The 16378-nt window shown below is 40.9% G+C and overlaps 1 protein-coding gene across 7 annotated transcripts in view; it reads right to left on the bottom strand.

The window, feature by feature from the left end:
- Nucleotides 1-16378, bottom strand: part of SEC11A (SEC11 homolog A, signal peptidase complex subunit) — a 45463-nt gene that overhangs the window by 9740 nt on the left and 19345 nt on the right. For 5 of the 7 annotated variants that reach the window (XR_003120441.1, XM_025391453.1, XM_025391451.1 and 2 more), the window contains 3 exons: nt 11301-11410; nt 7232-7381; nt 523-642 (listed from right to left, as the gene is read on the bottom strand). Coding sequence is in view for 6 of the 7 variants with exons in the window: in XM_025391451.1 (XP_025247236.1) it covers nt 523-642; nt 7232-7381; nt 11301-11410 (380 nt within the window). In the remaining variant the exon portion in view is untranslated. The remainder of the gene's footprint in view (nt 1-522; nt 643-7231; nt 7382-11300; nt 11411-16378) is intronic. The other 2 variants (XM_025391454.1, XM_025391455.1) reach the window with 2 other exon arrangements.

Here is a 16378-nt window from a genome sequence, read left to right as displayed (position 1 = left end):
GAGGCAGGAGAATCGCTTGAACCCAGCAGGTGGAGGTTGCAGTGAGCTGAATCGCGCCATTGCACTCCAGCCTGGGTGACAGAACAAGACTCAAAAAATAAGAAAAAAAAAATCTCAAAAAATGAGAAAAAAAAAAAATGTATGATTCATGAGGCAGGATTAATAGTGCTCTAGACCCCCAGAGCCTAGCATAGTATGGACATAAGAGCACATGGAAGGTGCCCAATATTTCTTGAGTGAACCAAATAAGTAAACACATTTTTTAAAATTATCACATCCAATTCACCATCTCATCACTAGTATTCTATTCTTTTATTGCACCCCAGTTCCTCACCTCTGGAGTAGTATACCTGAAATTTTAGACACTTTTTAAGAAGCAAAATTTTCAAAGGACACAAGGGTGATTTGGTGGAACCAGAACCAAATCTCCATATTCAACTGTGTATGATCAAATAATATATGATTGAGAGGGCCACACTTCAAGTGATATAAAAAGTTTGAGATGCTCCCCTCTATACTTACCCCCTGGCTCTCCCCACAACATCTTTTTTCTCTAGCCAATGTTGTCCTTGTTTATAGAGGCCTCGGTCATCAACTGCATTATTATCTCCTTTGGTCAAAAACTTGATATGCCCATTTTGCCTTAAAAGAGTAGAGGAAACCCAAGTCATCAAATACCTTCATGGCATTTAAAGCACAAAATCTGTTCTTGTTAACCAAAAATGTTTGTGGCATTGGGCTATCTTATCACCATTCTAGTGCTGAAATAATGATTTATGGAGCTATAAGAATGTTAATAGCTGTGTTGTTTATAAACGACTAAAAGCAAACTAAAGATCCAATATTAAGGAGGTCAAATATTATGTAAGCATTAAAATAATAGTATAGAAGAATATTTAATGACAAGATTGCACAAATGTTATTAAGTGAAGAATACAAAATAGCATGTTCAGTACAATCTCATTTTTATATTAAAATATATGCATATTACCAATTTTCTGGAAACACAAAGAGCAAAGGAACACAATAAACTACTCACAGGATATAATTGGCAAGATACAGACTATGGGAAGCTACAGAATAACCCAGTTTCTCCAACTAATGACTTGCAAGGAACAAAGAGAGTTCGGGAAGTGACCTACAGATTAAACAACAGCCAGCCAGGCTCAGTGGCTCACGCCTGTAATCCCAGCACTTTGGGAGGCTGAGGCGGGTGGATCACCTGAGGTCAGGAGTTCAAGACCAGCCTGGCCAACATGGTGAAACCCTGTCTCTACTAAAAATACAAAAATTAGCTGGGCGTGGTGGTGGGCGCCTGTAGTCCCAGTTACTCGGGAGGCTGAGGCAGGAGAATAGCTTGACCCGGGAGGCGGAGGTTGCAGTGAGCTAAGATCACGCCACTGCACTCAAGCCTGGGAAACAGAGCGAGACTCCATGCCAAACAAAAAACCAAAAAAAACAGGAGACTATAAAGCCACATCAACTAATTGCAGCTGAGGACTTTATCTGGATCCAGAAAGTTATGACACAATTGGGGATTTGAACAAATATCAAAAACTTGATGATACTAAAGAATTGTTTGGCCAGGTGCAGTGGCTCTCTCCTATAATCCTAGCACTCTGAGAGGCCAAGGTGGGTGGATCACTTGAACCCAGGAATTCAAGACCAACCTGGGCAACATGGCAAAGCAAAAAATACAAAAAAGTTAGCCGAGCATGATGGTGTGCACTTGTGGTCCCAGCTGAAGTGAGAGGATCACCTGAGCCTGGGGAGGCTGAGGCTGCAGTGAGCTGTGATCACATCACTGCACTCTAGCCTTGGAGACAGTGAGACACTGTCTCAAATAACAAATAATAATAACACAGGAGGGGAAAGAGGTGGGAGTAGAGAAGGAGCAGAATTGACTATATATTAATCATCACTGGGACAGTGATGATAGATACACGGGGGTTCCTTATACTCTTCTGTGCATGTCAGAAACTCCCCAAATTCAGAAAATAAAAGCAAAAAAAAAAAAAGGTATTAGACAAGATCTAAAATAATACAGACCAATGTATAAACAGATCAGTGGATCAACAGTGGCTATCTATGGCTTTCTTTAGATTAGCTTTATCTTCTTTTTTCTCCAACAAACATGAGTTACTTTTATATTAGGAAAAAATGTTAGCTTTAAAAGAAGAAATACTTCAATTCTTCAGATATGCCACGGTTTACAGGAACAGTATTTTGTTTTTTTGTTTTGTTTTGTTTTGAGACAGAGTCTCACACTATTGCCCAGGCTGGAGTACAATGGCGTGATCTCGGCTCACTGCAACCTCCGCCTCGTGGGTTCAAGCGATTCTCCTGCCTCAGCCTCCCAAGTAGCCAGGATTACAGGTGCCCGCCACCACACCCAGCTAATTTTTTGTATTTTTCGTAGAGACAGAGTTTCACCATGTTGGCCAGGCTGGTCTCAAACTCCTGACCTCGTGATCTGCCCACCTCGGCCTCCCAAAGTGCTGGGATTACTGGCATGAACCACTGTGCCTGGCCAGGAATAGCATTTGCTTGATCAGAAAATTATTAGTTTAATTCTACTAAAGAACCATGAAGTTTCTAGTAATTTTAAAATTTAATTGAAAGCAAAGTATATTTTACAGTTGATAAAGCCTAGCTGAAAATTAATTCAAGTGCATTTGGATTGACCACTGAAGTAGAAAGAAGAAAATTAGCTTCAGGTTTCTATAGGCTAATATCCACTTACATTCTAAGTCAGAAACTGGCTCACTAGATGTTAAATCTGCAGAGGAAACTAATTTGGGAGGTGTTGCAAACACCAAAGATGGTTAAGTGCAAACAGTCACATTAAAAATAAGATTCCAGTTAGAAAAAAATGCAAATATAGAGAGAAAAATAATCTGTAGCTGACAATTCAGTAAGTGAATAAAGGAAAAATTCTGAAGGGTAAAAGAGGACAGGTGCTAGCTGGGGCTCACTGCAAGAGTGAAAGTCAGGAGCAGCAGGAAGGAAAAGTGAATTCAACCCAGAAAACAATACCAACTCCACACATGCAGAAAAGGCAAATCAGATATGAGGAGATAAAACCCAGGAAATGGGGAACTCCCCAGAAAAAGGAAAGGGTGCTAGAGAGATATGGACTACTCCCAAAGACTTGATTTGCTGGCAAAACAAACAAACAAATATATTAACACACCCAATTTCCCCTTCTGGGATGTAATCAGGAGACACCACTATAGCTTTTTTTAAAAAGCATAGATATTCTTCATCTACTTAGTGGTGACACAAATATTCTCTGGTGGCAACCAGCTCTTATTAGACTTATTTTTTATTTTTTTGAGATGGAGTTTCACTCTTGTCACCCAGGCTGGAATGCAACGACGCAATCTTGGGCTCACTGCAACCTCTGCCTCCCGAGCAGTGGGGATTAAAGGCGTGCACCACCACAGCCAGTTAATTTTTATATTATTAGTAGAGACAGGGTTTCACCATGTTGGTCAGGCTGGTCTGGAACTCCTGACCTCAGGTGATCTGCCCTCCTCGGCCTCCCAAAGTGCTGGGATTACAGGCGTGACCCACTGCACCTGATCTTACTAGACATATTAAGTCCTACTCCAGCATTTCACAAGTCATAGGCTCAAAATACTGAGTGAAGGTATATTTACATAGGATTTTTCCCTTGCTGGAACAAGGACCAAATATTTAATATTATCTACTTCTAGGGATATCAAAGAGTTTAGAATTTAATTCACCCATCGCAATACTGTGAAATTAGGAAGAAGGAAATACCACTTTATAGATGAGAAAAAATAAGACCCCAAAAGCTAAATGGGTACAGAATAATGTATCCATCTGCATGGGAAAAGCAAAGCTAAGGATTAAGTCACCCAATGGTAAAATTTCTCTTTCCAAATACGTAATCACATGCCAGTGTTCAATATCATCCAATTATAATATTTCCTGATATGGTTTGGCTGTGTCCCTACCCAAATCTCATCTTGAACTGGAGTTCCCATAATTACCATGTGTCATGGGAGGGACCCAGTGGGAGGTAATTGAGTCATGGGGGCAGGTCTTTCCCAAGCTGTTCTCGTGATAGTGAGTAAGTCTCATGAGATCTGGTGGTTTTATAAATGGGAGTTCCCTTGCACATGCTATCTTGCCTGCCGACATGTAGACATGCCTTTGCTTCTTCTTTGCCTTCTGATTGTGAGGCCTCCCCAGCCATGTGGAACTGTGAGTCCATTAAACCTCTTTCCTTTATAAATTACCCAGTGTCAGGTATGTCTTTATTAGCAGCATGAGAACAGACTAATACACCTCCTATAGGATGAACTTACTAACTACATACATTTTGAATATTATTTGTCCCCATATTTAAGAGCAACATTAATACTATTAAACCAAATGGGGCTGGGTGTGGTGGCTCACGCCTGTAATCCCAGCACTTTGGGAGGCATAGGTGGGTGAATCATTTGAGGTCAGGAGTTCAAGACCAGTCTGGCCAGCATGGTGAAACCCTGCCTCAACTAAAAATACAAAAATTAGCTGGGCATGGTGGCAGGCGCCTGTAGTCCCAGCTACTCAGGAGGCTGAGGCAGGAGAATTGCTTGAACCCAGGAGGCAGATGTTGCAGTGAGCCAAAATCGCACCATGCACTCCAGCCTGGGTGAAAGAGCGAGACTCCGTCTCAAAAAAAAAAAAACCACAAATGGTAACTCTGACCAGGTATTTCAGTCTCCCCAAAAGAAAAAAGAAAATTGAAATTTTCTGAATATTAATATCTACACGGGCCTGCAAGTTGAAGGTATCTCAAGAGTCTGAAATAAATCACCAAAAACCCCAGATTATAAGTACCATATTTAAAATCATCAGAATTCTTACACAATTATTTTAAAAATTTAAGGATTTTCCAATTAAAAATTATCTGTCTATGAATCTGCCCAGAAACAGTTTTAAACTGAAGTCTATGACTCATTCAATTTCTTTTTCTTTTTTCTTTTTTTGAGATAGAGTCTCACTCTGTTGCCCAGGATAAAATAAAGTGGCATGATCTCAGCTCACTGCAGCCTCAACCTCCTGGGTTCAAGTGATCCTCCTACCTCAGCCTCCTGAGCAGCTGGGACTACAAGAGCACACCACCGTGCCTGACTAATTTTTTTTTTTGTATTTGTAGAAACAGGGTTTCACCATCTGGTCTAGATGCCCAGGCTGGTCTAGTGCTCCTGTGCTCAAGCACTCCACCCGCCTCAGCCTCCCAAAGGGCTGGGATTACAGGCATGAGTCACCACGCGCAGGCAAACTCACTCAATTTCAAATAATCATAAATAAAAATGGAGAAATTTTCCTCCAGCTTAAACAAGGCCTGAGCTCAGTTTGATTCTCTCTGATATATTTAGGGGAAAGTTGGTTCAGCTTTGTTCATAACAGGCATTGCTGAGAATGAACAACACAAATCCACTTTGAGAATCTGGAAAACACTGTCTGCACTGAATAAACCTCTATAATTCCAAAATAAATTTCTTTTTTTTTTTTTGAGATGGAGTCTCACTCTGTCACTCAGGTTAGAATGCAGTGGCGTGATCTCAACTCACTGCAACCTTAGCCTCCCAGGTTCAAGTGATTCTCCCGCCTCAGCCTCCTGAGTAGCTGGGATTACAGGTGCCCACCACCACGCCTGGCTAATTTTTGTACTTTTAGTAGAGATGGGTTTCACCATTTTGGCCAGGCAGGTCTTGAACTCCTGACCTCAGGTGATCTGCCCGCCTCAGCCTCCCTAAGTGCTGGGATTACAGGCACAAGCCACCGCTCCTGGCCCCCAAAAAATGTCTAAAAATTTAAGTTATTCCTTCTCAGTCAATAATATAATGTCACTTTAAATTATAGTATTTTCACATACATACTGACATCGGATTTTATTAAAAAAAAAAAAGCTGTCACATCTTTATTTCACCAATGAAGAAAGAACTCTTCTAAACTAGAATGTTTACAGGAATTTCAAAAACCAATGGTTGACAGTTCCTTCTTCTTTAAGCAGAGGAAAAAAAACAATTTTATAGGGTGGTAAAAATAAGATAGTTTTTACAGAGAGCTTTTGCATATTCAAGAACTAAAATCCACCAGGTGCAGTGGCTCATGCCTGTAATCCCAGCACTTTGGGAGGCCAAGGCAGGTGGATCACTTGAGGCCAGGGGTTTGAGACCAGCCTGGCCAACATGGTGAAACCCTGTCTCTACTAAAAATACAAAAATGAGCTGGGCATGGTGGCACATGCCTGTAATCCCAGCTACTCAGGAGGCTGAGGCACGAGAATCGCTTGAGCCCAGGAGGCAGAGGTTGCAGTGAGCCGAGATAGCACCATTGCATTCCAGCCTGGGTAACAGAGGGAAACTGCCTCAAAAAAAAAAAAAAAAAAAAAGAACCTAAATCATGCCTACTCTTTCACTTCTCGTCTGTGTGTCATCCAGAATGCCTCCCTCTTCTTTCATTTCTTTGTTTTCTTTTATGAGACAGGGTGGAGTGCAGTGGCACAAACACGACTTACTGCAGCCTCAAACTCCTGGACTCACACAATTCTCCCACCTCAGTCCTCCAATTAACTGGGACTACAGGCACATGCCACTACGCCCAGCTATTTATTTATTTATTTATTTATTGAGACAGAGTCTGGCTAATTTTTATATTTTAGTAGAGACAGGGTTTCACCATGTTAGCCAGGCTGGTTTCAAACTCCTCACCTCAGGTGATCCACCCACCTCGGCCTCCCAAAGTGCGGGGATTACAGGCGTCAGCTACCGTGCCTGGCCTTTTTTGTTTTGTTTTGTTTTATCAGAGAAGGAATCTCACCATGTTGCCCAGGCTGATCTCAAACTCCTGGGCTCAAGCCATTCTCTCACCTTGGCCTCCCAAAGTACTGGGATTGTAGGCATGAGTCACTGTGCCCAACCAGAAGATTATATTTAGGATCTATCTTTATGTCATGGTTTTTTGGAATTATATACAGAGTCACTGACAGGTTGGGAAGTAAAAGGGAACCAGGAAAAACCTTCAGGGAAAAATATGAACCAATAAATAATTATTTACAGTTTTCAAAATGTTCACTAAACTTTCAAATGGACTGGAAGAGGGCCTAGAGGTTCCTCACTCTTTCATAGTCTTCAGGCTATCAAAACTAAATACCACAAACACTTAAACAAAAGCAGTTAGAAACAAAAATGATATACTTTGCACATACTTTTCATGAATCTTCAAGACTCGGTGAACTATAGGAATCTCTCTTCCTTCTATCCTAAAAACAACAATTTCTCCCACTCGTATGGGATCTTCAACTCGATTTGTTAGAAATAGAAGATCTCCTCTATGAAATGCAGGTTCCATGCTGCCACTAGGAGGGAAAGAAGAATATAATAGCAAAAAGAAAGTATGAGATTAAACGTACTTCCCAAATTAGATATTCAACAAAATAAAAAATATCACTTCTGGAGTATACTCAATACTTTAACAACTATATCAACAGAAATGTGTATCGTTCTCAAAATATGGTTTCCTCAGACTAATAAGTTACGACAAAGGATTTTGTTTTAGTTATTAACCTTCACTGACTAGTTCCATTTCAAGTATTACTATTCAAAGAAGCTTAAATCTTGAAAAGGTCAGTGTTACTAATTCCTTAACCTTTTAAAATTTCAAATGACAAACAGAATATAAAAGAATGAACTTTAAAACAATGCCCTTATTCTCACTTCATCTGAAAACACTAAACATATTCAAATATGCAAATTAGAACTCTGCCATTTATAAAGATAACAGCCAAGATGACCTTACAGGTTCAACTCATTTAGAAGGAAAAATGGCTCATCAAGTCAAAGAACTGTCAGCCACAGAGATAATGCTTGTGTTATCAATTTACTTATTTTAAAAAGAGAAAAAAAAAAACAAGGAATAAGCAGAGATTTTTGCCTAAGAATTTCAGAAGCCAGGAAAAGATTCAATTCTATGGTAATAAGTAAGACTAACTTCTACAGAGTATCTTCTTACCTTTTACCTCTTCCATCCTACACCAAGTCCTAAAAAGGTCCTAAGATATTTGCACTAATTTATGAACTCCTTTTTATCTAACAAGAAGTAGCCCATCAGTATTTTTCAGAAACTCAAGCTCCGGTTTTCTATAACAACAGCTTAAGTAACAACAGAAAGACAAGAAATAAAGTTCAATGCGGGAATAAGTACAAACTCCAAACACTTTTGTTTAAAGACTCTCATCCCTCTATGTAAAGGGATATAGCAATGGGTCTCAAACTTTGCTGCACATTGGAATGACCTGAGGAACTTTTAAAAAATCTCGGCCAGGTGCAGTGGCTCACATCTGTAATTTCAGCACTTCGGGAGGTCGAGGTGGGCAGGTCACCTGAGGTCAGGAGTTCGAGACCAGCCTGGCCAACACAGTGAAACCCAGTCTCAACTAAAAATACAAAAATTAGCTGAGTATGGTGGCGCACACCTGTAATCCCAGCTACTCAGGAGGCTGACGCAGGAGAATCACTTAAACCCAGGAGGCGGAGGTTGCAGTGGGCTGAGATTGTGCCATTGTACTCCAGCCTGAGCAATAGAGTGAGACTCTGTTTCAAAATAAAAAAAAAGAAAAAAGAAAGGAGGAGGAGGAGGAGGAGGAGGAAGAAGAAGAAGAAAGAAGGGAGGAGAAGGGAGAAGGAGAAGAGAGGAGGAGGAGAAGGAGGAGAAGAAGAAGGAGAAGGAGAAGGAGAAGGAGAAGAAGAAGGAGAAGGAGAAGAAGAAGGAGGAGAAGAAGGAGGAGAAGGAGGAGAAGGAGGAGAAGAAGGAGAAGGAGAAACTGCGGGCCAGGCACCATGGTTCAAGCCTATCATCCCAGCACTTGGGAGGCTGAGGTGGGAGGATCACTTGAGATCAGTTGTTCAAGACTCGGTCTCTATAAAAAATAAAAATTAGCCAGGTTTGATGGCACACTCCAGTCTGGGCGATGGAGGGAGGCCCTGTGTTAAATGTTCTTATCACAAAAAAATAGAAAGGGGGGAAACTTTTGAAAGTGATGAATATATTCACTTCTATGATTGTGGTAATAGTTTCACAGGAATATACTTACCTGCAAATTAATCAAGGTGTATACATTAAATATGTACAGCTTTTTGTATGTCAATCATATCTCAATAATTTGGTTAAAAAAGAGTAATCTAAGTACTATTACTTAGAGTCTAGATAATGTTAATGTACTATTACTTCAATTCTAGATAATATTAATAATTCAATTTATTTTAAATCTGCTGTCCATTATCTCCAGAAAGGATTTGGGCTTACAAAATTAAGCCCAAAATCTGACAAAACTATAATGTTTCTTTTCTTTTCTTTTCTTTTTTTTTTTTTTGAGACGGAGTTTCGCTCGTCGCCCAGGCTGGAGTGCAATGGAGCGATCTCTGCTCACTGCAACCTCCGCCTCCTAGGTTCAAGCGATTCTCCTGCCTCAGCCTCCTGAGTAGCTGGGACTACAGGCGCCTGCCACCACACCCGGCTAATTTTTGTATTTTTAGTAGAGACGGGGTTTCAACATGCTGGCCTCGAACTCCTGGTCTCGAACTCCTGGCCTCAAGTGATCTGTCTGCCTCAGCCTCCCAAAGTGCTGGGATTACAGGCATGGGCCACCACACCCAGCCTGTAATGTTTCAATTAAACAACCAAGTGGTAATTCTCTAAAAACGAGTTATTAAATTGGGTTTTAAAATCACTAAGAGTGGCTGGGCATGGTGACTCATGCTTATAATCCCAGCATGTTGGGAGGCCAAGGTGGGAGGATTGCTTGAACCGAGGAGATCAAGACCAGACTGGGCAACACAGTGAGATCCTATTTGATATAGTTTGGCTGTGTCCCCACCCAAATCTCATCTTGAATTCCCACGTGTTGTGGGAGGGACCTGGTAGGAGGTAATTGAATCATGGGGCGGGTTTTTCCTGTGCTGTTCTGGTGATAGTGAATAAGTCTCATGAGATCTGATGGTTTTAAAAAGGGGAGTTCCACTGCAAAAGCTCTCTTCTCTTGTCTGCTGCCATATGAGACGTGCCTTTCACCTTCTGCCATGTCCCCAGTCACGTGGAACTGTAAGTCCATTAAACCTCTTTCTTTTGTAAATTGCCCAGTCTTGGGTATGTCTTTATCAGCAGCATGAAAATGGACTAATACACTGTTTCTACAAAAAAATTTAAAAATTAACCAGGTGTGGTGGAGCAGGCCTGCAGTCCCAGCTGCTCAGGGGGCTAAAATGGAAGGATCCTTTGAGACCGGTAGGTGGAGTCTGCTATGAGTTATGATGGCACCACTGCACTCTATCCTGGGTAAACAGAGCGAGACCCCATCTTTAAAAAAAAAATTCACTAAGAGTATGAGTGCAAAGATAGGGAAGGAAGCAGAGTGGAGAAAAAATTCAGTACTATTTGTCACCATAAGAGATGGTATTAATGCCTTCAAAATTCCTGGAGTCTAGTTTAGAAGTGATATTTAAAGGTCAGCAGGAAACTTGGAAATAATTAGTGATTCTTCTATACTGACACTGAGAACATGCTACAGAAAAACTCTTTAATTTGTGGAAGTACTATAACATCTAATGAAGTAACAACTAAATATCAGGCCTGGTGTATCAAAGTGAGGAATATAAAAAGACAGAACAATTTCAGGAAAATAAAGTACAATGAGACACTTTCTTAAGGGATGTGACAAAAAGAAACCTCACATGGTAACCTTTTTGTAGAACAGTCATGAGCCCTTTGGGGTTCTGAATGGAAATGCCTAACAAAGTGAGAATTTCTTTTCTATCTCTCTTTTTTTTTTTTTTTTTGGAGACAGGGTCTCGCTCTGTCGCCCAGGCTGGAGTGCAGTGGTGCAATCACAACTCATTGCAGGCCTCAAGCTCCAGGGCTTAGGCGATCCTCCCACTTCAGCCTCCCGAGTAGCTGAGACTACAGGTGCATGCCACCACACCCGCTAACTTTTGTATTGTTTGTGGAGACAGGGTTTCACCACATTGCACAAGCTAGTCTCAAATTCCTGAGCTCAAGCAATCCGCCTGCCTGAGCCTCCCAAATTGCTGGGATTACAGGCATAAGCCACCGCGCCCAGCCTGAGAATTTCTTACAATTGAGAAGTAGTGACTAATTTTCTTCCAGGCCCTTTTCTGGAAAACAGTAGTTTCTAAGGGAATGATATACCAGTTATTTCATATCTCAATTTTTCTCCCAAGTAATGCCATGCAATTCCATGCCTTGAAAGGAAAAACTGTTACCTGAGCACCACTACAATTGGACTTTCACTTCCAGTTATTACCATTAACCCCTTCCAGATCATTAGTGCTGATGAGACAATCATTCCGAAATTTAGGACTTGATAATAGAGCTGCAAGAACAAAAGAGAAGACATCAGATCCACCATTATACCCACTTTGGAAAGCAATTGAGAGCGGTAACAATTTGAAAGTTTCAAGCAGTACTATTAGGACAACTACAGTTCTGAGACATTCTTTAATATACTATAATAATTATGCCATCAGCATATCAAAACAGGCCCCCCTTCTTTCGCCAAAGCACCCTGCTCCATTTTGTTTGGTAAAACATCAGTTACATTTATATAACACCATATTATTTTAAGAACCTTTCACAAAAGTTATTTCATTTGGGCTCCATAATCATTCAGCTTAAATTCAATCATACCCATGCTACTTACCAGCCAACAGTAATCTGTCTCTGCTGCTGAACTCCTCTATTACTTTACTTTTCTTTTTTTTTTTGGAGCCTCGCTCTCGCTCTGTCACCCAGGCTGGAGTGCAGTGGTGCCATCTCAGCTTACTGCAACCTCCGTCTCCTGGGTTCAGGAAATTCTCCTGCCTCATCCTCCCGAGTGGCTGGGACTACATGCATGCACCATCACGCCCAGCTAATTTTTTTGTATTTTCAGTAGAAACGGGGTTTCACCATGTTGGTCAGGTTGATCTCGAACTCTTAACCTCAAATGATCTGCCCACCTCCGCCTCCTAAAGTGCTGGGATTACAGGCATGAGTCACCACGCCCGGCCCTCTATTACTTTTCTACCATATTTATCCCTTGATAATCATGGGAATAGTCAATGACATTTAACTCTACCTTCTCATTTTACAGTTAAGGAAACTGTCTCATAAAGAGGAGACTTCACCAAGTCCTATAGCTTATCAGTCACATAGTCAAGACTTGAAGGTCAGCTTTCTTACTAAATCTCTAGTACTCCACAAATTCTAAAATTCTGTGACTTGAATAATCAGATAAAACACCAGAAGGCATTTCAATTTCAAATAAAGAAAATTCAGAACGTATGGAAAAAGGCAAAAAATATTATCAAATCAGATAAGAGAAATAATGTGAGCTAACTGTTTTGGGCCAAGGCTGGAAAAAGCATAGAGAGGATGACCAGACACCAAGGCAAATAGTTCAAAAGGAAAAAGCTGGTACTGGAAAGTACTGGGAGAGATCTGAAAAAGCATATTAAGGTCCAACTATGAAGAAACTTAAACACAGGACTGAACCTGTGGATCTAACAAAACATTAGTAATATAAAGTGAAAAAACAAAAGTTTCAAAAGGTCTTACTCTGTCGCCCAGGCTGGAGTATAGTGGCACAATCACAGCTCACTGCAGCCTCCAACTCCTGGGCTCAAGCAACCCTCCTACCTCAGCCTCCTGAGTAGCCAGATGTGGTAATTTTTGTATGTTTTGTAGGGAAGAGGTTTCGCCATATTGCCCAGGCTGATCTTGAACTCCTGGGCTCAAGCAATCCGCCTACCTCAGCCTCCCAAAGGGCTAGGATTACAGGTGTGAGCCACCATGCCTGGTCACTTTTGATAAGATTTGCTTGTGGACATTCTACACAACTGTCCTAGTCTCTTCAAAAATCCAATGTCATTCAATGTTATGGAAAAAAAGGTGGAAGACTGTTCTAGATTAAAAAGGACTAAAGAGATATAACAACCAAATATAATGCACAAACTTTGGTTTCTTTGTTGTTTTTTTCTTCCTTCTCATTCAGTTCTAATAATACACAAACTTTGGCTGGATCTTGGTTCAAAAAAAAAAAAAAAAGCGTAAGAAAAAATCTGAACTATAAAAGACATTTTGGGGTGAATTGGGGAAACTCAAAATATGATTTGAATATGAAATGACACTAGGAAATTCATGTTAATTTTCTTTTTTCTCTTTTCTTTTCTTTTTTTTTTTTGAGACAGGGTCTTGCTCTATCACACAGGCTGCAGTACAGTGACATGATCTCAGCTCACTGTAACCTCTGCTCCCAAGTTCAAGTGGTTCTCATGCCACAGTCTCCCAAGTAGCTGGGATTACAATGGGCATGCATCATCACACCTGGCTAATTTTTGTATTTGTAGTAGAGACGGGGTTTCACCATGCTGGCCAGACTGGTCTCAAACTCCTGTCTTCAAGCAATCCACCCACCTTGACCTCCCAAAGTGCTGGTACTACAGATGTGAACCACTGCACCCAGCCTCTAATTTTCTTAAATTATGTGATAAATTATGTGATAATGGTGTTGTGGTTATGTAGAACACTGTCCTTATCATAAGAGATGCATATTAGTAGTAGTTGGCTAGTAGTTGTAGTTAGGGGTGAATTGTCATTATCTGCAATTCATTTTCAACTGATTCAGCAAAAAAAAAAATTCTATATATGCACACACACATAAGTATACATAGAACACATATGGCAAAAATGCTAATAATTGTTGGATCTGTGTGACAGATTACAGGTGTTCCCTGTACTTTCTTTCAATTTTTCTGAAAAATTCCAAAAAATGTGTAGAAAAAAATGGAAGAAGCCAGGTGCAGTGGCTCACGTCTGTAATCCCAGCAATTTGGGAGGCTGAGGTGGGCGGGTCACTTGAGGCCAGAAGGAGGAGACCAGCCTGGCTAACATGGCGAAACCCATCTCTACTAAAAACACAAAAATTAGCTGGGTGTGGTGGGACATGCCTGTAATCCCAGCTACTTAAGAGGCTGAGGCACAAGAATTGCTTGAACCCAGAAGGCGGGGGTTGCAGTAAGCTGAGATCGCACCATTGCACTCCAGCCTGGGCAACTGAGCAAGACTCTGTCTCAAAAAAAAATAATAATAAAAAGGAAGAAAATAAAATAAATGTTAGTTGTTATATTTGGGGGTGTAATACTAGGCAATTCTTATTTATTTCATTTTGATCATCTACATTTTCTACTTCTTCCCTTTTTAAACCAATTGTAATTTTTATCAAAACACTATACACACATACATACAAGAATATGTAAAAAAAGCAATATCCTAGCCATGGCAGGCCACCATTTTCATCTCTTCTAGCTATTTATTCTGATATTTACCCCAACCATTCTAAAAACTAATTGTTTGTTTACTTTCATACTAGGGTGTTAATGCATGACGTTCAAAATGTGCAACGGGGGACTAGGCACAGAGACTCATGCCTGTAATCCCAACACTTTGGGAAGCCGAGGTGGGAGGATCACTTGAGCCTAGGAGTTCGAGACCAGAAAGCAAGACCTTAATCTCTACAAAAAAGTACAAAAAAGGCCGGGCGCAGTGGCTCACGCCTGTAATCCCAGCACTTTTAGAGGCCGAGGTCACTTTTAGAGATCACGAGATCAGGAGTTCAAGACCAGCCTGGTCAACATGGTGAAACCCCATGTCTACTAAAAATACAAAAATTAGCCAGGTGCGGTGGCACGTGCCTGTAATCCCAGTTACTTGGGAGGCTGAGGCAGGAGAATTGCTTGAACTGGGAAGTGGAGGTTGCAGTGAGCCAAGACTGCACCATTGCATTCCAGCCTGGGCGACAGAGCAAGACTCCGCATTAAAAAAAAAGAAGAAGAAGGTACAGGAAAACTTAGAACATTAAACAGAGATGTGGATAATCAAAAAAAAAAAAAAAATTCAGAGGCTGGGCTCGGTGGCTTATGCATGTAATCCCAGCACTTTGGGAGGCCAAGGCGAGCAGATCTCCTTGAACTCCTGAGGTTAGGAGTTCAAGACTAGCCTGACCAACATGGAAAAACCCCCCATCTCTACTAAAAATACCAAATTAGCTGGGCTTGGTGGCACATGCCTGTAATCCCAGATACTTGGGAGGCTGAGGCAGGAGAATCACTTGAACTTGGGAGAAGGAGGTTGCAGTGGGCCAAGATCCCACCATTGCACTCCAGCCTGGGCAACAAGGGTGAAACTCCATCTCAAAAAAAAAAAAAAAGAAAGAAAGAAAGAAAAATTAGCTGGGTGTGGTGTCGCATGCCTGTAGTCCCAGCTCCTTGGAGGCTGAGGCAGGAGAATCACTTGAACCCAGGAGGTAGAGGCTGCAGTGAGCTATGATTGTCCCACTGCATTCTGGCCCAGGTGCCAGAGCAAGACTGTGTCTCAAAAAATAAACACAATTGTGATGAGGAATCCAGCTCTCTTGTACCATTTTCTATTTTCTCCCTACAATTATTGACCTGTTTTTCCTGCATACTTTATAAAAACGTTTCAAGTTTCATATTCTTATAAATGCAAAGTTAATCTCTGAACAGACAGACAAGAAACTGGGGAAGAGGAACCAGGAGTCAAGGTGGAAGGAAAAGATGTTCTGATACACATACTTCACGTTTTTACCATTTTTAGTATATGCAAGTATCACCTGTTCAAAACTAAACTGTTTAGGTTTATTTTTTTAAGTCCATGCTAATGGCCAGAACACTGTATTTCAAGCATTCCAATGAAGCATGGTGTACTCAATCAATGTGATTAATCAATTTCCACAAAAGGAAATCTGAACATTTTCTCAGAGACACTTAGATATTTGCTATTCTTTTGAGTAATGGAGTGATGTGAGCACGTGGGTAATCTGAAACCTACTTTGACACTCACATTTACAGGTAAGGAAACTGAGGCACAGAGAAGCTAAGCGATATGCTCATGGTTGCACATCTACTGGCTGGCAGAGTAGCACTATTAGAACTCTGGCCTCCTAAATTCTACGTTTTCAAGATGGTGGCTTTTTAAAAGACAAAATGGGTCTTTTTATTCTGAAGGCTGAATTGAAGAAGTGGAGTGGGAGATGATAGAAGTAGGAAAACTAGCTTCTAAGATGCAATTATGTCAACCAGAAGATAGTGAGGAATTAAGACTCAATTTTCCAACTTTCTGCACTAAAAATATCACCTACAGTACTGGTTAGGACAATAGATTCTGGGCCCTAATTCAGAACCTCTGAGGAAGGGGTTGTATGATTCTACAATGTATATAGCTCCACAGTCCCTTGCTCAAAACCCTTGGGGGTCAGATGTATTTCAGGATTCAGAATGGGTGT

This window comes from Theropithecus gelada, chromosome 7b (genome assembly GCF_003255815.1).
Source record: "Theropithecus gelada isolate Dixy chromosome 7b, Tgel_1.0, whole genome shotgun sequence".
In the NCBI taxonomy this organism is placed as follows: Eukaryota; Metazoa; Chordata; class Mammalia; order Primates; family Cercopithecidae; genus Theropithecus; species Theropithecus gelada.
The sequence above is the reverse complement of the archived record's forward strand: the minus strand, read 5'-3'. Positions and strand labels throughout refer to the sequence as shown.